This window comes from Crotalus tigris, unplaced genomic scaffold (assembly GCF_016545835.1).
Source record: "Crotalus tigris isolate CLP2741 ecotype Arizona unplaced genomic scaffold, ASM1654583v1 scf7180000019120.420415, whole genome shotgun sequence".
Classification (NCBI taxonomy): domain Eukaryota; kingdom Metazoa; phylum Chordata; class Lepidosauria; order Squamata; family Viperidae; genus Crotalus; species Crotalus tigris.
Genome location: NW_024097386.1, coordinates 293,543 through 316,428, shown reverse-complemented (window position 1 = coordinate 316,428; position 22,886 = coordinate 293,543). Strand labels below are relative to the sequence as shown.

The following is a 22,886-nucleotide window of genomic DNA, read 5'->3' as shown; positions in this document are numbered from 1 at the left end:
CAGTAGAGCTTAAAGCTTGCAAGACTGATAAGAATTTGAATAATGCTTTGAAGTTCTTTAAAGGAGGTCAGAGCCAAAATTCTCGATTAGATTATAGAGCTGCTCACAGGACATGCAAATATGTGTGAATATTTTTCATGTCAAGTTTTATTCTAACACATGAGAGTATTCGTAAATTTGGCTAAGCTACATTTGGCCAAAAAGTGCTTCTAGTCCTAAAGTCCTAAAGCTTTCTCACCTACAAGGCAGGTCAGTGTCTTTAAGAATATTTGCTGCTGCCAATGGTCATTATCCATCAAGTTGGTGCTGACCCAGACTTTTTCCAGGATAATCTGTACTAACTTAGTTCTTCAGGCTTTCCAGCTGTGTACCCATCAATACTATAATTTCCATCTATCTTGCTACTGATTATGCTTTTTTTCTTTCTTTTAAACATTATTTATTAATTATGTAAATTATTTAATCAGCTTTAACTTAACCAAATATAGCTCCACTATTCTTTACCCTATCCTATCCTGAACAAAACTTTAATTACTTTATATATGTATATATTTTATATATCTATTTACTTAAAAGTCATAACTTAAAATAAAACATAACACAATTATCAAATCCATATAAAAACAAGAAAAAAGAAAAAAGCTCATTCTTTCCAAACCCTATAATTGTCCTTTAATCTCAACACCTGGGGTATATGTGAGTATATTTTTTTTTAGTTTTTTGATAACTGCACATTCCTCAGTTTCAACACAGCTCGACAATTACTCCAAGATTTGCCCAGTCTCTTCTTCCTATTAAGCCTCTTAGTAGATATCAGTATCTTAGATCATGGCACTCTTCTGGACCATCTGCGAAGAGAGGAAGAAAATGAAAACTGTTCTCTTTCCCGACTGGCAGTGCCAGCTCAGTAATAGAGAGGTTAAGCCTTGGATGTTCTGTTGTACTGTGTTAGAGAAATCAGCTTTTTCTCTTGCTCACTGTTCAATATCTACAGGAAACGAAGTGAATTGAGAAAGATAATTTATCTTTTAACAAAGGACGATCAGTTTACGGTGCCATCTTGGGCGGAGCAGGACATGTGATCAAAGTTCTTTTATGGTATAAAGTCTAGGAGGAAACTCCCAGCATCTTTAGTTTTAGCTTCTGAAGCAGCCTATTTCCTGACCCACCTATGGTTTATGGTTTGTTTTGCAAACACTGAGAAAATATCTCACCGCAAAGTCCACTCAGGAAGACTTGCCTGAAATCAGAGAGCTACCTGATAGTTCTCCCTTTTTAGTATCTACTGCAAATAATCAAGCTAGAGGGCCTAATAGCAGCTGGAATATGATGGAAGAAGGTGCATTAACAGTCACTAACCTGAACCGCATGAATGCAGAACTATTCAATTCTATCCTTTTAAAAATAGTGTATTTTGAATGTATATTCTCACCAATGGGTGACATTAGCAGTAAAATCCAATAATGCATTTTCTGCATTGATTTATTGGAGAATTGCATTAGTGTTGTGATTTTTTTCAGCCATAGATCATACCTGATCTTTGAATGGAGTACTAGACACACTATTTGAAGAAATAGCAACAGTCACGATAAAAACCTAAATTTGATTCCAACATTTGAGTGTAATTAAGATCAAGAATATGATTATTTTTTAAAATTTCTTTTTGTTTTGTTATTTAATTTTTTTTATTAATTTTTTTTCTTTTTTCTTTCCTTGCATGACTTAACTGATAATAAAGAGATTATTTTTTAAAAAATCAAGAGATGTTGGATTACAGCCTTTTCTTTGACTTTTGGACAAAGAAAATGGATTTACTGTTCAGGACCAGAAAGACAAACACATGGTACCAAACAATTCATAGAGTTGATTATTATAGATCAACTATGAATGTCTGCTCTGAACTATGGCATCAATTAACTGAAATTGTATGTCTATAAATTTGCATCTTATATGTTTTTGTTTTACTTTTTTCTCCCTTTTATAATTTTTGGTGGGTTTTGTTTTTTTTTTTTTTTTTTGCATTTAGTTCATTTTTAAAAAGCAGTTCAGGCTTTTTTTGGTCATCCAGACTTTCCTAATTTAGTATTGCTTGGGCAGCAAGCTTCCTAGTTAAACAATAGATTCCCTTGTCCCCACCCCTCAGATGTTTACCCCTATAATGTTTGAACAATGGAAAAATATGTGGAATAAAGGATTAAAATTTACATTAATTATAAACTAAAAGAAAATTTTTACATGATGTACTATTGGTATTTAACACCAGACAAGTTATCACATGCTGCAACCCTGATGAATGCCAGTACCATGAGGCAGCATCAGCCATGACTAACGGGCAACATCTGAGTGTAAGTGAAGGATGGGTAAATTACAGAGGCCCCTGGTAAACCTTGGCAGAAACCTGGGGTGACGTTGAGAATCCGGGAATGCCAGCAGCTTCTCCCTCTATGAACACTACCACCTTGCCTGTGATAACAATGGCTAGCAAGTGCCTGAGGATTGTATTTGTTAGGCCTGGGAAATTTTGTGCATGCACACTTGCAACTGGGCATGACAGACTTCTCTGATGTCTTTTGAGGGAAAGGATCCAGACTGATCTCCACTGGGCCATTGGAAGCCATCCTTGGGGGTTGTTTGACTTCAGGGATGTCATGTGTTACGCATCATGACCTGTGCCACAGTTTTTCACAGACCCACAACATTGAAATAGGATCTGTATCGTCTCTTTTCGAGATTATTCAATTTATTCCCTGGCATGGTTTATAAATGAGAGGAATTATGTTGTAGAGTTTTTTTCCCCCTAAAGGAATCGCTTTTTATAAGAGTTCCAAATTAGTAGCATTTATTAATCATATACCCTTGGTTGACAAACATCCAAGTAGAAAACAATTCCCTAGTCAAAGAACTACCCAAGACAAAATTACAGCCCCATCAGCACTGGCAGAGTGAGCTGTTGTATGCAAACAGGGAGAAAACCCCACTCCTTTCTAGCAATGAAGAAATTACCAGTTGGGGTAAGGAACCATCTGTAAGCAAATAACCACATTCAGAGAGCATCAAGGACTCCACAGCTCAATTTTGAGCTGCATATATTGTCATCTATCATCATTATGCCCAGTCATGACCAGTGGCAGACTTAATATTTAGAATATCTGTTCCTGAACTATACAAGGTCAACAGCAAAACAAGCAAAAACCGAAATCAACGAGAAAAGAGGGGCTCAGATTTACAATATACTATAATGAGATCAGAAAAAAACATGAGTGGAAAGAAAAAAGGAAAGCAAAAAGTTCTAACTTATATGGGACTTCAAGTGACATAAACTATTTATTTATTTACCTACTTAATTATCAAATTTATATAGCTGCCCATCTCACCCAAGATGAATCTGGGCAGCACACAATAGATTTTAAAAAAAAAAAGCAAAATCCAATTGAGTTCAATCTTTTATTTGCCACATCTAATGGATAGAATTCTGCCAAACTCAAGCTGTAATCTTCTTACCACTAGATATACCCTGAGAGAATCTACCCTACTCTGCTCCCCCATCCAGCAATCTCTTCAGCCAGGTCTCTCTCTGGGAAAACTCTGAATTGTCCAAACTCTCCCCTGCTCTCCTTCAGGTACACATTCCATCAGACTCAGTCGTGGTCACCTAATCCATTCTCAAGGGCTTTTTTGAAAATCAAAAGGGATGGGGCTGAAGTAATTTTGGGAAGAACATGCTGTAGGGAAGGAGCCACAACTGAGAAGGCAGGTGTCTTGCAACCCACCAAATGTAGATTTGTAGCCATCTTGAAGTTCTTTCAAGAGAAATGGACAACTACAGTATGGTGAAGCAAGAACCATACTGTAATTTACTCTGCCAAGCACAGACATCTCTGCTCATTCACTTCTGCACCACTTTTTCAGTATAAACTGTGCCTATTTCTCCAGTGATCCCCCATCTTTCTTCAGTGGTGCTAATTTTTCTATATCATTTTTCTTGTTAGCTTATCTCCTGATTCCACCAGATGCATCAACAGGATTTTGTACTTACGTTTCTACCAATACTGGGTAGCATTCATTCAGCCAATCAGTTTCTTTGCTTTTCACTTGTGAGATCATAAGAGCATGGCAGGTACATGAGCTCACAAAGCAGAAGTAAATAAAACTGGATAGTTGGCTGAATGAAAGCTATTTACTCAGAGGTTTATGTATATCAGTGAATGTGCAGAGTGCACCTCTCCTTAGATTTGGTTTTGTTTTTATTTTAGCTGTATTTACATAGTTTTGGTTTAATTTATTTACAGTATTTGCTTATTTATCTCATTTAATATCATACTTATTTACTCAGTTTAGTTTAATTTACATACACTATTTATCATATTTAATATATTTGTCTGTTTAATTTAGTGTGGGATTAGCTTAGTTTGGTTAAGTATAGTACATTTCATTTATGATGGATGCATTCCTGTACTATGCAGGGAAACTCCTGTTTGAGATAAGAGATCCTCTATTTTATTTATTAATTTAATTATCAACACATGTGTGAGTCTAGGATTAGTTTAGGATTCAAGAAATAACATGACAGGTAACATGACATAAATAATAATAATGATGAAATAAAACAGGAATCAAAAGAATCTAGGAACTAGCAAAAGTTACTTTAGAATAATTTTTAGAATAACTTTTGAACTTAAACATTTAAAAAATATCGATACATATTCTGTCAGGCCCTTTCTTGGTGAATTCTGTTAATATGTTCCATTTAAACATGTCCTCGAGACCCACATCCAGAATGCCTGGGAAACATGACTCTGTGACCTTGCTTGGGGTGCACAGAAAAGAATGGGGCTGATTAGGAATCCCTCTTCCTAATTAATTTGTAACATTGCTTGCCTCTTTTAAATTTTATAAATGGTGCTCATCTTTTTAATATTTGGGAGCTGTTAGGCTGGCAAGACTGACTGATTTAATACTATTTTTATACTGCTGACTCCATATTAATTCTTGACAATTTACAAACAGCTGCATAAAATCCATACAACTAGTAGACAGGAGGTCCAGAGTTACCTTATGCTAAAGTAGAGATGGGAGGATCCTAACCTCTGACCATGTTGTTATCAACACTATCTCGGAGGCCCTGTCGATTATTCTTACATTTATATTGTAAGAAGAGTGCTGTTAAAACATCACTTTAACAGCAGAACAACTAAAGGCAGCTTCAGCTCGCCCTGCAACTGGCTAAAGGTGAAAGTCAGGTGATGTCATGAGGATTGTTGCTTAACAATGGCTAGTGAGGGTCTTCATGCTATGGTTAGAGCAATGTGAGAACTAGTTGATTTATACCGACTGTTCCAAATGAACAAAGAAATAAATAAAATCCCAAGCAAATTCAGTTTTATCTCCTATCCTATCGGCCTGAATTAACTTTACAGAAAACAATCTATTATGAGCTGCTAGCTGCAGAGGCAGAGTCAGTAAAAAGGAACCCTTTTCATTAATATCCAAGTGGTTTTTGTTGATCTGCTATAATTATTTCCAAGCAGTACCATTTCCAGAAATATATATACATATGTATACATATATATACATATACATAACCATGCAATGAAAGTAAGTAAATTCGAACACCAGGATAATATCAAACTAAAAACTATTTAATACAAGTGCTGAGCTTTCATAGGCCAACACTGCCGACATCGTCAGAGCATAAAAGCAAGTTAATGGGAGTTCTCTTTATGTTACTGGTCGGCTCTGCACCCAGCTTTTCGACCTGATCATTGGTCCACTCAATGTCTCTAATTGTTTGTTTTTAAAGGGCACGCATTTGCTACTACCTTGGTAGTTTCCAAAGTTGCTGTTCCCTTTTCCTATTTCCTCCCCCCAATCCCTTTCCTCGTATGCATCCAACTGTCTGCTGCTACACTATTGGTTTCCAAAGTTGCTGTTCTCCCTTCCCCCTTCCTCCCCCCCAATCGCTTTCCTCGTATGCATCCAGCTGTCACATTGTGCCGAGAACTTTCGCTCGTTCACCCCCTCGCTTCTATCTCAGGGCATGTCTGTTCCTCCCCTGTGGAGCTGTCAGCAGGCTGTGCGTTCAGCGCTGTCCTCTTGCTTCTCCGTCCTGTTGCTCCTGCGCGTGTGCAAGCATTCATGGGCAGGCCTGTCAAGCGGGTCAGGGTGTTCGTCCAGAAAGCCTCCAGTGAGCATGTCTCTGCATCTGCTCCTGTGTTTGGGAGTGCTGTCCCTTTTGGGGGATGCACCCAGGTGTGTTGGGGATCTTCTTCCAGCCACTCACTCTCGTCCTCTTTCCCACCACTCACGATCCTCCATCACTAGGTTGTCTGCAAGGCGCACATTTAGTACTACTCCACCGTTTGACAACTCTCTTGCCTTTCTTGCTTAAGTGCAAGTGTCATGGTTCCGGCTAATGAAACACTTCAAAGAACTTCCAGGCATTGTTTATCCTAAAAAGTCTTTTTATTCATGTGACAAAATGTCGGCATGGCATGAAGAGGGGATGCTAAGATCTGAAATCTCCACCCCCTGAGCAGTTATTTTTGCTAGCATTTTCCCTCCCTTATTTCACTGTCATGATTCACGTTCTCCAATTAGTTTGAAGGGCAAAGGTTTTCTTCTGTTTGAAACTCATACATTCTTCCTCCTCCCCTCCCAGCGTCTTCTGAGTTAACTCTAAAATACCACACAGCTCTGCATATTTTGTCAGAGCAAGAACACCCAATGTTAGCAGCTTTGACAGCAAGCTCCCAAGGGGTGGTCTTCTATCAATCGTTCACGGGCACCCATTGCAAGGTTGCCAATAGCGTGTGGCATCGCTTCTATCTCACTTTCTCCTGTCGTTGTGAGGTTGATTGGGGTGCATTTACTTAGGGCGTCTGTGGGGTGCATTTCTCATCCCCCTTCTTCTGTTCTAGCTATGGGGTGTGTTGTCAATTCGTTGTCTCATCAGCAAGTTGTTCTCTCCATCGTTCCATCTCTCTGACCTTGTGATGGGTGGATAAATTGCCTTCGTTGGGAATTATGATGTTGTCTTTCCCATGCTTTCAGTGTTTGTAAAACTGGGCAGAGTTCTATGTGGCAGTTTATGGAGTTCCCGTCAGAGAGCCAGGCCTCCTTGAGTAGGTGGCCTCCCTTAGTGGTATCCCTAGACATAGTTTGTGCATTGGCAAGATCGAACTCGTGGCCAAGATTGGCCATGTGGGTCCACACCTGTGAATGTTGTTCATGTCTTTTGACCACCAGTGCATGCTCATGCACCCTGGTTTTTAACCTCTTGGAAGTCTCCCCAACAAGTTGCAGGGGCAAACCTTGCATTTGATCTTATACACTATCAAAGATCTTTCTTTGTTGGGGAGTGGGTTTTTAGGGTGCATGGCTCTGGCGCTATCTGGGTATATCAAATTCAGTGTGTCCATGAAGCTGGCCCTATCATGTCTCTTGATGACCACAATTGTGTCATCGACATATCAGACCCAGAATTTAGGTTGATATTTGGTCATTACTACAGTCTCTAGCTGTTGCAGGACCGCTTTGTGTAAGGTTCCATCAGGTTGGTGGTTAACTAGACTAGACTATTAGCTCCCTTCAATGTAAAAGTGGCCCACAAACCGGACCAGCTTTGGAATGTAATTTTCTAGAAATACCTTCTTTTCTTTCCTCAAAACAAATATGAAAGCTCCTTCTATGATCATCGGAGCCTTGATGAGGAGAAAGGGGTTTGTGTGGGTAATTGAAATTGTGGGCTATGTCTTCATTTCTATTAGGGTCACCCAAGGTGAAAAGGCCACGATGGATAACCAAGACTAACACCGATTGAATTTGCCTACCCGCACTGGAATCAGTGTGGTAGATCATGGTCTATTCCTTCCACATGGCAATACAATCTCAGAAATGACCCTCATTCATTGTAGGCCATAGGACAACTACCCACCACAGTGGGAAGACCTGCCTGAAGGCAGACATTGTTAAGAATCACTGGGCAAAATCAGGCTGCCTTTGGACTTTGGACATAGGAACACTTAACATTCATACAATGAAAATGAATGCTGGACTAGAACTGCTGATTGAACTCAACAATGTGCATCGGGATATCGTTGGATTATGTGAAACATGATGAAAAGGTGAAAATTGAGTTGAACTTGATAGGGCTGGGCATTTATTCTACACTGGAGGTATCAAAGATGGATGATGTGACCAAGTAGGTTTTCTCATCAATCAAAAGCTGAAAGACTCTGTAGTAAAATTTGAAAATATATCAGACAGAGTAGCCCAATGCATCATTCAATTGAACAAACAATACAAGCTTCAAATCATTCAACCATTGCCCAATAAACCTTCTTCCAGTCTACAAGGTTTTCACTAAGATAATAGCAAAAAGAATACTGAGAACATTAAATGATGCACAGCCAAAGAAGCAGGCAGAGTTCAGAAGTGGTTATAGCACAATGGATCACATCCAGGCTGTTCAGCAAGTCACTGAAAGGCAGAACAAATACACCATGCCTCTGTGCATGCCTTTCATTGACTACAAAAAGGCGTTTGACTCAGCATTCCAGCAAGCAATAATTAATGCATTACTCAAAAAAAGGGATAGACACTGCTAACATAAACCTACTACAAACAAATAAAAAACCAACTGTGACTATTTGCCTTAATGATCTTAAACTGAAAATCAACATAGAACAAGGTGTATGACAAGGTGAGACAATATCACCTATCCTTTTCTCAGTCTGCCTTGAAGAATTATTTCGCAAACTAGATTGGGCAAAAAGATGGAATAAAAAAATGCACCTACTTAAATCACTTAAGATTTGCAGAAGATGTTCTTCTCTTCTCACAAGACTCAGAAGAGCTGCAAAGACACATACAAGAGTTGCACAAAGGAGAACTATTTGGCTTAAAAATAAACCTGAAAAAGAGCCAGGTTATGTTTAATAAATTCACCAAAACAATTATATCTGGAGAAGAACTAGATGTAGTAGACCACTACCTATACCTTGGCCAATGGATGTCAATGGAAGGTGATACAAAAAAGGAAATTGAATGGCATGTTAAATGTAGTTGGCAGGCATTCAACAAGCTAAGCGTAATTTTCAAGAACAACCTTCCCCTAGAGAAAAAGGTTTTGATCGGTGTTGTGCTACCTGTTCTAACATATACGCCGGTGAAACATAAACACTAACCTCACAATCAATACAAAAACTACAAATGGCCCAAAGAGCCATGCAACGATACAAGCTTAGCATTACAAGACAAGATAGAAAGACCTGCACATGGATTAGAGAACAAATGAAAGTATACGATATCATCAAGAGAGTAAAAGAATTGAAATGGAAATGGTCACACAGCAAGAAGAACTGATGGCAGGTGGACCAAGGCAGTCATAGAATGGATACCACTTGATAAAAATGTCCACGAAAAACCTAAAACAAGATGGATCAATGACAACAACAACTATTGGGGGCCCAATTGGCAGAAGAAAGCTCATGGAAACATGCGGAAGAGGCCTTCATCCTGCAGTGGATAGACAATTACTAAAATGGCAATGACAAATCTGAAAAAAGACATTGGCCAACCACTGACATCTGTTGTGTAACCTGATTGGGCAGAGAAGGAGTTACCTTTATGCCTCTATGTTATTGACCGTCTTAAATCAAGCCAAGCTCAAAAACACTAGAGAATTCCTGGAAATAGGCTACGCTCTTCACTCTTACCAATTGGCCACCAATAGACAAGTAGACATAAATCAACATCTTCCTACTGTGCAAAAGAGACAATCAAAAAGCCAAAAAGGGAACAAGAAGACCAAAACAACTCGGCAATCAACACTCAGCATAACACCAAGATTAACATCAGACCAACAATCAAGAAGTAAACAACACCCCAATCAAGGAACTGCCAAACAACCCAACATTAAACAGCTCAACCAAAGAAAATCTTGCAAACTGACTACAAACATTAGTATGACAAAGGAGCAACACAGGTACATTGCAAGATCTGCAAGAAATACCATTTGCCTGCAAGCAAAAACTGGTGGGACCATAAAATAAAGACATAGAAAACGAAAAAGCTAAAGTGTTTTGGGACTTTAGAATTCCAATAGACAGGCACCTGCCAATAACAAACCAATTATCAATGAGAAAGACAAAAAAGTCTAGACAATTGATGGGGCAATACCTGGAGACAATAGAAGAGAAAGACTGAAGAAGATAACAAAATACAAAGACCTGCAAATAGAAATAGAACAACTGGGGAAAAGAAGACAAAGGTAGTACTAGTAGTAAGAGACACCTTGGGTGCAATCCTAAAACAATTGGAGCACAACTTGGACACCATTGGCATTGCCAAAATCATGATTGATCAATTGCAAAAGGCAGCTTTACTCACAACAGCTGGAAGAAAAGATGTTTCCCCTTACAAAGAAATAACAACTGTATCTGTCATTACACATCAAGCCCAACAAAAAGAGAATATTTGAAACAAATATTCTGGTCCTGCCCTCAAGATGCTTTGAAGAATAGTTTGACTTCCTCTGTGTCAGCCCCTCAAGTAGTGGGAGAGACAGCCTCACAACTACATGGATTTGTTACTTTTTAACATCTTCATAAGTGGGAATAAAAGGGAACCCATCACATTTGGAGACAACACCAAGCTGGGGAGAACAGCTAACAGTTTAGAAGACAGACTCAATACAGAAGGATCCTGACAGACCTGAACACTGCGCCCTACCCAACAAAATGCAATTCAGTGGTGAGAAAGTAAAGTGTTACATTTAGAAAGAAAAACCAAATGAACAAGTAAAGAATAGGTGGTAGTTGGCCCAACAGCAGTAACTGTGACAGGAATCCTAATGGACAACCACTGAAGTCTGGTGTGTGTTGCAACTGCCCAAAAAGCCAATGCAGTCCTAGGCAGCATTCACAGAGAAATAAATTTAAGATCATGTGAAGTGTTAGTACCACTTTATACCACACTAGAAAGATCACATCATTTGGATCTCCATAATGCAGAAAAGATGTTGAGAGTCTAGAAAGAGTTCAGAGAAGAGCAACAAAGATGATTAGGAGTCTGGAAGGCTAAGTTGTATGATGATTGGTTCAGTGAATTAAATACATCTAGTCTAAAAAAAGGATTAGGTGTGACATGATAACTGTCTGCCAATATTTGAGGGGCTGTTGTAGAAAAGAGAAGGCTGACCTATTCTCCAAAGCACCTGATGGTAGGACAAGAAGTAACCGATAAAAGATTATCAAGGAGATATCCAAACTAGAATTAAGGAGACATTTTCTGACATTGAGAACAATTAATCATTGGAATGGCTTGCCTCCCTTCCAATGCTATTATTCTATATTCTGTAAGTCTTTTTGTTTCCAACATACTTATTAAAAATCATACACATGGTTACATTGTCTACTCTCTTTTGTTGCTATACAGTATTTCACCAGAGCTAATGTGATGTCTACTGTCTATTTTCCCCCTTTCTCTTCCTCTCCCCACCTTCAGCTTTCTTTTCTACCTTCTCTTCTAAGAGAAGGATGTAACTCTTTCTGTTGCCATGAAAAAAGTAAACATCCTGGCTCATTTCTTTTTCCAACATGTCCCCATCACCATTTTGGACAGTGTGTGAAAATCTGCAGCCAAAACATCAAAATTAGCAGGGTTGTCTGATTTACAGACTTCTTGAAATAAAAACCTATTTAAACATGGGGACAAAAAAAGACTACTTTGAAGGTCTTTTCACAAAGGCTCAACAGGAATCAAAATGACTGGGATTCATGAAGAATCTATCCTTGTTCAGCTTTTGCAGAGAAACACCACCAGCAACTTTGCCAAAGGGGGAGTGGGAACGTCATACACTTATAAAATGATCTAAAATGCATATCGGAGCCTACATATTTAAATGTAACCTTATTTTGGAAAACTTTTAGCTTCAGGGCATAGTAAAAGAATATTGTTTTGAGTGCTTGCTTTGAATAGTGAGTGTACAGCAGAATATTTTAAGAAATGCATATTTTGCATACAGTACTGTTGCAATCCCTAATGGCACACATATTTTATATTGTAAATTGTTATTTATGGGATGATCTGAATTAGAATATAATCTGTGCATGACCATATTTGATGGATCAATGTGGGACCGAGTGCTTGGTGACACTTGATCCAGCCACTGGGAGTCTTTTTAAATCTCTTGACAGGCTCTGGTAGAATAGCAGCTACAAGGAGGTCTGTGGTAAACAGTGGTTTTAATCCTAGGGAAAAATGCTGATTGTATTCAGAACTTCAGAAATGCTGTTTAGAATACATGCCTGAAAGAAATTGCAAGAAACCCCAAGTGGATCTATATACAGAATTTGTTGATTTTGAATGTGATTGGATTCCTTTTCTAACACAGGCTTGTATGAAAAGCTTATGGCTTCCACTGGAAATAAAAGCTTCCTCCTGCTTACATATAAGCTACTTTATGTTCAAATACAACTCACCCGACCCACTTACGAGTGCACCTCAGCTGAGAAAGGAAGCCCTGTATTGCTTTCCATGGCTTTTCAACTTGCATCTTACTTCGCAGCTTATTCTCTCTATTCTCTCCTCATCTGGACCAGATGGCTGAGGCAGCAAAACACGAATTGAAAGCACTGATTAATATAACAGATAACTTTCCCCAAAGCTCTAGGGCACATGTCATCAACCCGTGGTTCTGAAGCTGCATGTGGCTCTTTGAGCCTTCTCCTGCGGCTCCCAGTCCTCCTCTGACATTTGCAGAGAGAGAGAGACAGAGAGGGGCACTTGCACTTCCCTTCTCTCTCTGTCTCTGTCTCTCTCTCTCTCTCTCTCTCTGTGTGTATGTGTGTGTGTGTGTGTGTAAAAAAGAGAGTGGCCTCACGCTGTTCTCCAACAAGCTGACAAGCTTATTGGGCGGGGTTCCTGCCTTTGCTGCGAGAGAGAGAGAAAAAGAGAGAGGGAGAGGGGGGGAGAGAGGGAGGGAGAGGGAGAGAGAACTCATGCACAGCAGCTTCTATTTCTTTTTAATTAAACTCTTCAATCAAGCCCCCCCTCTGGTGTGTGTATGCACGCATGCAAGTTTTGTGGCTCCCAGTGGTTTTTCTGTGGGAAATGGGTCCAAGAGGCTCTTTGAGTATTTAAGGTTGCTAACCTCTGGTATAGATGAAGAGACACAAGTTTAGGCTAGGTTCTAGCAATATAGGTCATCTGTTGATTAAGAAGCCCCTGAATTTCAGATTAAGCCCTTTTAATTCTAAATAAGCTTGTTCTCAATAAACAGTATGAAAATGATATGGAGCTTTTAATGGATTTGATGAAAGAAGAGATTGAAACTATGGCCAAAAGCTTTTGCATAGCCTAGTGGGTTACCAGTGCAGCCTTTCCTGAATAAGAAGCTTTACTGGTATCCAGTGATGATCTTTTCATGTCTCATTTAGATTTCTGTAACATGCTCTACATCAAGCTGCAGAATTCTGATAACTGCATGGATTTTAGTAATCTTCTGGGAGCAGGTCCAGATGCTAGTTACATTACATGTAAAGTTCTACATAACTTAGATCCTTAGATTTTCTTGTGTCTTTCTTGTCCCCAATGCTTTTTTTGCCTCACAAAGAGTTCTGAGGAATTCAAAAGCTTGCAAATTGTGATTTTGGTTATCATTTCACAGTCATTCGGAATACAATCAGGCAGATATCCCCATACAATGTCTCAGAAATTCAACTACCATTGCTAATGTGTTTAAAAGCCTGCACTGGAGCATAAAATCAGATAAGTGTCAAAATTAGTTCATTCAAGATGCAAATCTTCAGATTAAATGGGAATAGTTTAGTCAAGATTTGCATTTTAACTAGCTGCCTTTAAGTCTTTTTAAACATTAAGACCCACTCTCTCAGTTACTTCAGGATTCTCAATGTATTATCTGAAGGCACAGATAATGTAACTGGTTCAGATTAAACTGCCTGTAATCACTTTACAACATGACATATTGAGGAATTGCTACTGAAACATGCAAGTTTATAAAAGATATTAAGATTTGTGATCAAATAACTCAGGGAAAGGAGAGAAGAACCCTAAAACCAGTAAGTACTATTACATAACTTTGAATTTAAGAATTAATTTCATTATTTCTTTTTGGGCACTCTGCACCTTTCTCACATTGTAGAACCTGTGGATACAACATGTTGTCCTTTTCTAGCAATACTACCCATCTTCAAATATTTAACTCCCTGGATATAAAAAGTGTTACATGTTCTTAGAGATGAAAAAACTCACTGAGTTCGGGTCTCTCCCATTGTCTCACAAACTTTGAGGTTTTATATTACGATGTATACTATAAGCGTACAGTGATTTCTACAGTGAAATATTCTAGCAAACACCTGAAATTTAACAATTTTAAATTATATATGGAAATCATCCAGCATTTGAATTTCTAGACTTCAGAAATAAAACTACTATCACTGGTATACATGGATAAGAAAAGATGGCAATACAGGTCAGATAGATATTTAGACAGTGAATCAAAATTGGAGTCTGTGGCACAAATATTGGAAGAATTATAACAGGGAAGGCAAACTTCAGATTATTAATTCCACTCCTGCAATTCAGGGAAATTCCTTTAAATTCAGGGAGCTCCAGGGTATTCCAATTTAATTATTTTAGTATATTTCATCAATTGAAAAAACAACATGTATATCACTGTGTTAAACGGTACTTTTGTTAATTGTAGTAAAAGAGTAGTACAGGTAGTCCTCAATTAACAATCATTCATTCAGTGACCATTCAAAATTACAACAGCAGTGAACGAAAGGACTTACTGACCAGTGGGTAAAGTTACAGCTGTTGGAGTACCTCACAGTCATGTGATTGTGATTTAGATTATTGACAAAAAAGCGCTTTTTTTGTACAAAGCTTCAAAAGAAACACTCCTTGAAATTGTATTACAAAACAATTATGTCTCCAGTTTAAAGACTTAAAGGAAGCAACATGCAATTGGCTTGAGCTTATACTGGAAACTATCCCTGCTTTGTCTACCAGAGCTTGAATCATACAAGATGGACAAGAGTCTTCCAACATGAGTTGTGGGGAAACATCACCTAATCCAGGGCTTTTCAACCTTTTAACCCATTGTACCACTTTTAGGAAATGGCAATATCCAAGTACCACCAATTGCCTAGCAAGGTGCAAAAACTTGATGACCCAAAAAAAGGGGGGGGAAAAGTAATAAAGTACAGGTAGTCCTCGACTTACAACAGTTCACTTAATGACTGTTCAAAGTTACAGTGGCCCAAGCCACAACTGAGCAAGACACTGCCTGCCTGCCTGCCTGCCTGCCTGCCCGGCGGCGCTCTTCCTCCTGTCTGAGGTTTTCATTGTTGTGAGCATTTCTGTTGAGGATTGGCAGCGGAGGTGGGGTGGGGGTGGGGTGTTTGGTTTTTATTCCCCCCGTCTGCTGGGTGGTTGCAGCAGGTTATGGTCACTTCACATGACCCTGGGACACTGTGACCATCATAAATATGAATCAGTTGCCAAGCATCTGAATGTAATCATAAGACCTTCGAGATGCTGCAGCATTCCAGCTGATCGGCACTTCTTCTGGGCTCAGCAGAAGCACCAGGATCAGTGCTGCTTTCCAGCTGATTAGTGCTTCTTCAGGACTCAGCAGAAGCACCAGGATCAGTGCCAAGCTCCAGCTGGAGCTTGGAGCTAATCCTGGCACTTCCACTGAGCCCTGACAGCCCTGAAGAAGCGCCAATCATCTAGAAAGCGGTACTGATCCTGGCGCTTCCGCTGAGCCCTGACAGCTTTGCAGCTCCATCCATCTCTCTCAGGCTTGTGTGGTGCTGCCACTGGTTCAGCTTATTCCTCTCTCCCGCTACCACTTTTCTAGGATGGTCATGTACCACCTGCCATATCACTGGTTGAAAAGCCCTGACCTAATTCATTTGCCCATTCAAGAAAAGCAGTAGTGTATATCTGTTTTGGATTTTCCCAAGAATTCTCCAGTTAATAACAAGTTGAGAGAAACTAATTCAGAGAAATCCCAGATCCTTTCATGCAATATGCCTTCTCCCCACCATCTCTTTTCATGCCACTGGACTCGTGCCACCATGTTGAGGCCTGTGACAAAAAAATAACTGAAAGATGATCATTTTCTATGGAAAGCAGGGTTCTTCCCTACTGTATTTTTTCTGTTGGAGAAAGGCACAAAGAAGGAGAGGAAAAAAAGAGTTTATATGTGCAAGTGTCTATAAATATTTTGTTTTATGGTGGATTACTTGTTTTGTGCACTTAGTCATATGAACACGCTGCAGTACTTTAAGCACGTGTCTTGCATTACTATGTAACACTCAGCTGCTGCTTCAGAACAATGTACATCCAAAAATAATTTGTGATGCACAACTTTATCCTAATTTTCTACTTTTGTGTAATGGTAATTACTAAAAACCGGAAATGTAGTTACAAACTGTAGTTTTTCTTTTCCTTTCTAAACTTTATTGTGCTCTAAATATCAACTGCTCTGACCTCTTATTAAACACTAGTTGTTATTCTCTCAAAATAAATTGTAGGAGCAATAATAATGCAGCCCTTGCCTCAGGCTTGCTCTTAAGATGTGATACACAATCCAAAGTGATATGATTGGAGAAAATAAAAGGGCATGTTTTACTGAGAGACTGCATTTCAAAATTGGGACAACCTATTCTTCTGAAAGCTGAGGGGTAAAACTCCTTACTCAAAGAGCGATGTGACAAACAGGGACATATGGATGGTTGTCTGTGCCACAGAAACATAACAGAATCCAGTATGAAAGCTCCAATTTTTATGAACCATTATTAATCAGGCATTAAATAGGGTTTTACTACTAGTTACTGAGCTATCTCCACCCATCCTTGTTCAAAAAACAAAGGCAGATGGAAAGTATATCAGGACACACTTGGAGAATTAGTGTTGATTTTCAGAAGACTGCAGTTTGTCCACAAAACTGTTTAATAAATACTCCTAAAGGTAGAAATTACAGATAACTTTATGCATATGGAGACTGGATGGAACTGAAATTCCTGGACTTAGATATGTTTTTCTGTGTGTCTTTTTTAAAGACACTGATTAGTCGGTTCTGGTCAATATCAAAGTACAGTAGACTGTTAAACAGCTGAAATCAGCCATGGTGTTCTAGAATGCTACAGTATCAATATTTATGATTTATTAGAGAAAAAATTCCCTTCCACAAAGGGAGCCTTAGCATCTTCCACTGCTAAAAACCAAGTAACATATGATAAAGATGTTTCTAACTATGAAAGGCTATCTATTCCTCATAAGGAACTATGAATGAAGCTCTTCCAGCACACATATGACCAATGCCAAGAAAGAAAAACATCAATAAAGAAGTGAATGAGGACTAGAAAGTATGGAGAGCTCAATGAAAGGACCATAAGATAGGAGCCAAGAATTTGTTGTATTTTTTTGGTTATTAGGTTATTATTTTTATTTCAACTCAAAAGAACATAAATTGGGACATCTAGCAACTTTGGAAGATATACCCAACTCCTCAAAACTATTTCTGTTATCAGTTAATGAAAAAATAGCACTTAAGTTCGTTTACGTACATGTGAAACCTGAATATACATGGAATGGCTGATATTCAACTTCTGAAATTAGTCCCTTTCTACATCATCACTATTTTCACTCTTCAAGTCTCCAGAAGTACTTCGACACAGAGATTCTCACTAGCACTGATATCAAAATACTTGGAATAAGGAGCAAAGAATTTCAATCGCTGCTCTAGTTTCTAGTTTAAAAAAGTTCCTCACCCTCAATCTATAGAAGAAATGTACATTGCTAGCATTATATACAGTGGGCCAAAAAAGTATTTAGTCAGCCACCAATTGTGCAAGTTCTCCCACTTAAAAAGATGAGAGAGGCCTGTAATTGTCATCATAGGTAGACCTCAACTATGAGAGACAAAATGAGAAAACAAATCCAAACAATCACATTGTCTGATTTGGAAATAATTTATTTGCAAATTATGGTGGAAAATAAGTATTTGGTCAATATCAAAAGTTCATCTCAATACTTTGTTATATATCTCTCATCTTTTTAAGTGGGAGACTTGCACAATTGGTGGCTGACTAAATACTTTTTTTCCCCACTGTATGCTGTGTTGTTTGATTCCATGAGAACTCAGCTATTGAACTGCAAACTGATCGAGCTTTATTCTCTGCTAAGGAAATATACTAAGTTAATCAAAGCCAGATGCCTTGATGTGAGATGAATCAGAAATTCTCTCCAGTGAGAAAATTCAGCAACCTAAGTTCCAAGTTGTCAAAAACATTGCAAAAGACAATACTATTTTCTCTGACTACACCACAGATGACAATAAAATAAATCTGCTCAGCTCATTAACACTTCCAAAGACACATTAGAGGGGAGGAATGGTGAATGATGGATCTCTGCAAAAGTGGAGTCAAGAGTTGCAGCAAAGAACAACGAACTGGTGGGATCAGGGAGCTCTACAATATTTTCAAATCAAACTGCCAGCCTGCAGGACAGATGCATCGGGCAAAAACTGCGCCCACCCCACTGCCAGCAATGGGGAAAAAAGTCATGATATGGCATGGCATGGCACATGACGTTGCAAGTTTGACACCCATGATGTAGAAGTATCCATCATGAATAAAGAAATATCTACATCTTCTTTTTAATTGCTGACTAACCAAATGCATTAGAATGTCAGCTGCCTTAAAATGGATTGTTTAATTTAGTGTCAACTCTCTTAAAGTCTTACTCTTAAGTTATTTGCATAGATTACAGACAGCAATCAGAGACTACTGAATAAAAATATTCTTTTTATTTTTTTATGAGAAGATTGTACCTACTCTGAAATAAAAAATGGCTTATAAGTTGTATATTCAATAAGATACTCGTAGATAATAAGACTACCTGGAAAACATGACCACTTTTTTTCAGTTAACTCAGTTAACATTTTATCAGACCAGCTGAAATAAGACCAATCACATAACGGGCTAAGTTATAATTTTAGTGCTAGGCAAAGGAGTTTTATTTCTCACATCTTTTCAAGAATCTGCAACAAAATTAAATTTATTTTAGCTCTTGAATTTAAACCTTCACTTTCAGGTTTTTCACACTTTAAATAATCAAATTTAATGTTTTAAAAGTTGAAGGCCTAATATCTGTATTAGTCTTTTGAAGCAAAACAATTGAGAGTCTTGAGACGTTTCAAAGGATTACAATTGAATACATTATAATTTTTTTAACTGTTATCAACATTATTTTCTCAATGTTTAAAAAGCTACAAACTTCATCCTATGCATTCAGTCTGCTGAATGAATCATGCCTTTTGATATTTAAAAAGAACATGCTTTTATTGTCTTGTCCCATTCTTTGTAACACGAAGGACACAAAAATTACTTCAAGGCCACTATGTCCTCTGGGGTACACATTCTCCTTAGATCTACTTCAGGCTGCTTCTTGGCAAAATGTTTAAAGAAATAAGGCTTGTAGTACATATATCTCTTCTCCTAATAAATGTATCTTAACCTTATACTGGTAGCTATTTATTATTCTTATTAAAGGTCACCCTACTGTCATTTGTACATTTGGCTGTTCTGCTTTCTACATTTCAAAGCTGGCTGTGGGGAATGCATGTACAACTTATTAAAAACCTTATACATACATACATACATACATACATACATACATACATACATACAGTCAGAATTGCAGAAATCCTACCTTGTGTAGACCATAAAATGCTTACAGGCGTAGAAGCCACATCCTTGATCTTTATCCAGCTGTTGTTGCGCTGTCTGCTCCATGAAGAAATTACACAATAATATTCTCCTCTGTCGGTTTCAGAAGTCCATTGGATTCGTAAACGGAAGGTGTCTACCTTTGGTTTAGAGAAAATAATTTCCCCATTCTGAGCACGTTGTTTGCTTTTTTCCCCAAGTACCAGTGTCCAGTCTGCATCCATAGTGGCCAGAAGTTCATATTCTACCACTTCATCACTGCGTGTGGGCATCCTATAGTACCAGGACACAGTGAAATAAACATTTGTCTCCGCATTCCGTACCTCCATGATCCTACATTCAAGCTCTGTCGGATCCTCAGCAAACAGCGGTGTTTTAGAAGCGTTCAAAAACACGTAGTAATTTGGTTCTATATAGGTTTTGGAAAACAAAAAGAAAGTCAAAGTAACAATTAAAAGTATGAAATAGAACCAATCCCAAATATAGATTATATTTTCACATACATCATGATTTTAAATTGCAAAGCTTCTTTAGTATTTTACCAGTCATGGCAAGGGATGTGGATTGTCCTATCAGCTAATTATATCTAATTTTTCATGGCATTACAGCTAGTCCTTGACTTATGACCACAACTGAGCCCAAATTTCTGTTTTTAAGACATATGTTAAGTGAGTTTTGCCCCATTTTATCTTTCTTGCCACAGTTGTTAAATGAATCACTGTAGTTGATAAGTTAGTAATTCGGTTGTTAAGTGAATCTGGCTTCCCCATTGACTTTGCTTGTCAAAAGGTTGTAAAAGGTGATCACATGACCTTGGGACAAAGCAACAGTCATAAGTATGAACCAGTTGCCAAGCATCTGAATTTTGATCTCATGATCATGAGGATACTACAAAGGTTGTAACTGAGAAAAATGGTCATAAGTAATTTTTTCAGTATAACTTTGAACAGTCACTAAATGAATTATTATAAGTCGAAGACTATCTGTATTTGCTAGGAAAATAACAAAAGGCAGATTGTGTAGTACAGTTTTGTTAAACTGGTAAAATAATCACACACGAATACATAGAGCATCATTTTATGTTGGTCTAGAGAAGATAAAAATAAAACATTTTTATTAAGCCACCTGTGTATACATTTTTAGTTTTCAATTAATTAAAGAATAGTGATGAAGTTTGTTACAGAAGTTTAAGTCTTGAACACTATGTCATAAACCCTCAACTGACTCAATAAAGATATTGATTCAATATATGCAAAGACTTTTCCTAAAATTCAAAGCATTCTGAACTTCACATTTCAAACTGAGAAACCTGTTTTCCTGTGCATTTTATGATATATGTAAGGCAAGAAATCAACATTTTGGATGATTATACCCAAGTATACCAGATTTTTTTTTTTTGCACAGTTTTAATTGTTGCTGTTTACTTTCAATGCCCTATTAACAGGTGAAAATATCAACCAAACAAATAAATGTTAGACAGTCACACACTCTGACTTATTCTTGATGCTAAATAGCTCTGAAGTGACATCAAGTTGCACTACGTGAATCTAACAACTTTTAAAGTTGAACTAAGTCTGATATCATGATCATATGTAATTTTGATTTTCTCCTATTCTTAGAAGATATATTCAGATATTAAAGTGGATAAATATATATGTGGCTCTCGTATAAATCACTAGAGTTCTTGCAGACAATGCTAGAGTTTACTAAACCTGTTAAATAACTGTTTTCTGCTCTGATAAGAATGAGAATAAAGTTATAGGGAAATGAAGTTTTAGCCAACTCCACAAATATTTGCGAAGTCTGTAGAAGTGGATTGCTAGGTAAAATTTTGACTTTGAGAATAGTGTTCCAGCTATGCTCTTGACACTGAGTCTCTAACTGAGGATTTAGAAGGAAGGAATAAAAGCTTGCTGGATAAGCCTCATTCCTGCACTCTGTCAACTGTCAAAGAACAGCCTTGCTGACAGTTCAATGAATTAATACCCTGCCAAGCTCTCAGACGTCTATCAAGGAAGAGCAGGAGGCTGCTGATGAAATTTGGATACAATTTATGTATCTCTGATGATGAGAATTCTTCTCCCACTTTACTCCCCCAGGCAATACAAGGTCATTAAAAATAGCTTTATCCTTTACCTTCACCTAACCCAAGTAATATAAAGAAGCAGAAATTCCCACTGGCTATAGACAACTTTTCAAAAGCAGAATAGATGTCTCCTGTTTAAGCCAACTTGAGAGTAAGGAGACTACAAGATAATATCTGAAAGGGAACTATACTGTAAAATAGTTGTACTTCTTTAAATCTGCCTAGCATGTAGTCAATTGGATTAGCCAGCAGAGAAGATGAATTTAAACTCTTCATATTACAACCTCTAGGTACTCTTATACTTAGTGGTGAAGTATGCCTTATGTTTGAGAAAAAAGGCACTAGCTTATTCTCTTATCTCCAGGTAAATAAAAAAGGAGGATAATGGGGTCATTTTCATTTCTGGATCTTTTTCAAATTTATAATTTCAATTTCAAGGTCCAGGTGAATCACAGAATACACAGTAATTCTGGGAAGCTTACAATTAAAAAAGTTATAAGAAAACAACATATATTAAAAAAATAAAAAAGCAGAAAAAACCCCCAAGTTTTAAATAACTGATAGTTGTTTAAGTCATTTTTGTTTTACTAATCTTAAACCTATTATATACAATATAATACATTATTGTGCCAGTTTATTTTGGCATTTTTATTTGCATCTTTCCTGCCTTTCAGGAGTGGGAAATAACATATCTATTACTCCATCTATATAACACTCCATCAACCAATTTTCCCACATGCTTGAACCTGTGTCTCAACTCACTCTTAGCCCAAAATCTTAATCACTGCAACATAATGATGGTAATATTAGATGCAAAGCTATTCTTAGAAGGAAGAAACAGCATACAAACCCTAGATGAGTTCATCACATGCCATGCTAAATCAGAATCAACAATATTACAATTTAGCACCCCAAATCTCAGTGAACTTAAACGAGATATTCTTGCAGGTAAATACAATCAGTTACACAAATTCTACTGGACTATACTTAAGGTAACTTGGGCATTAAATACAACAACTATTCCAGCTTTGCCC

The 22,886-nt window shown here is 37.8% G+C and overlaps 1 protein-coding gene across 2 annotated transcripts in view; it reads right to left on the bottom strand.

Annotated features, from left to right (window-relative positions):
* Window positions 1-22,886, bottom strand: part of PTGFRN (prostaglandin F2 receptor inhibitor) — a 112,698-nt gene that overhangs the window by 46,278 nt on the left and 43,534 nt on the right. For both annotated transcript variants that reach the window (XM_039359770.1, XM_039359771.1), the window contains exon 5: window positions 19,750-20,175. In XM_039359770.1, coding sequence (XP_039215704.1) covers window positions 19,750-20,175 — 426 coding nt within the window. The remainder of the gene's footprint in view (window positions 1-19,749; window positions 20,176-22,886) is intronic.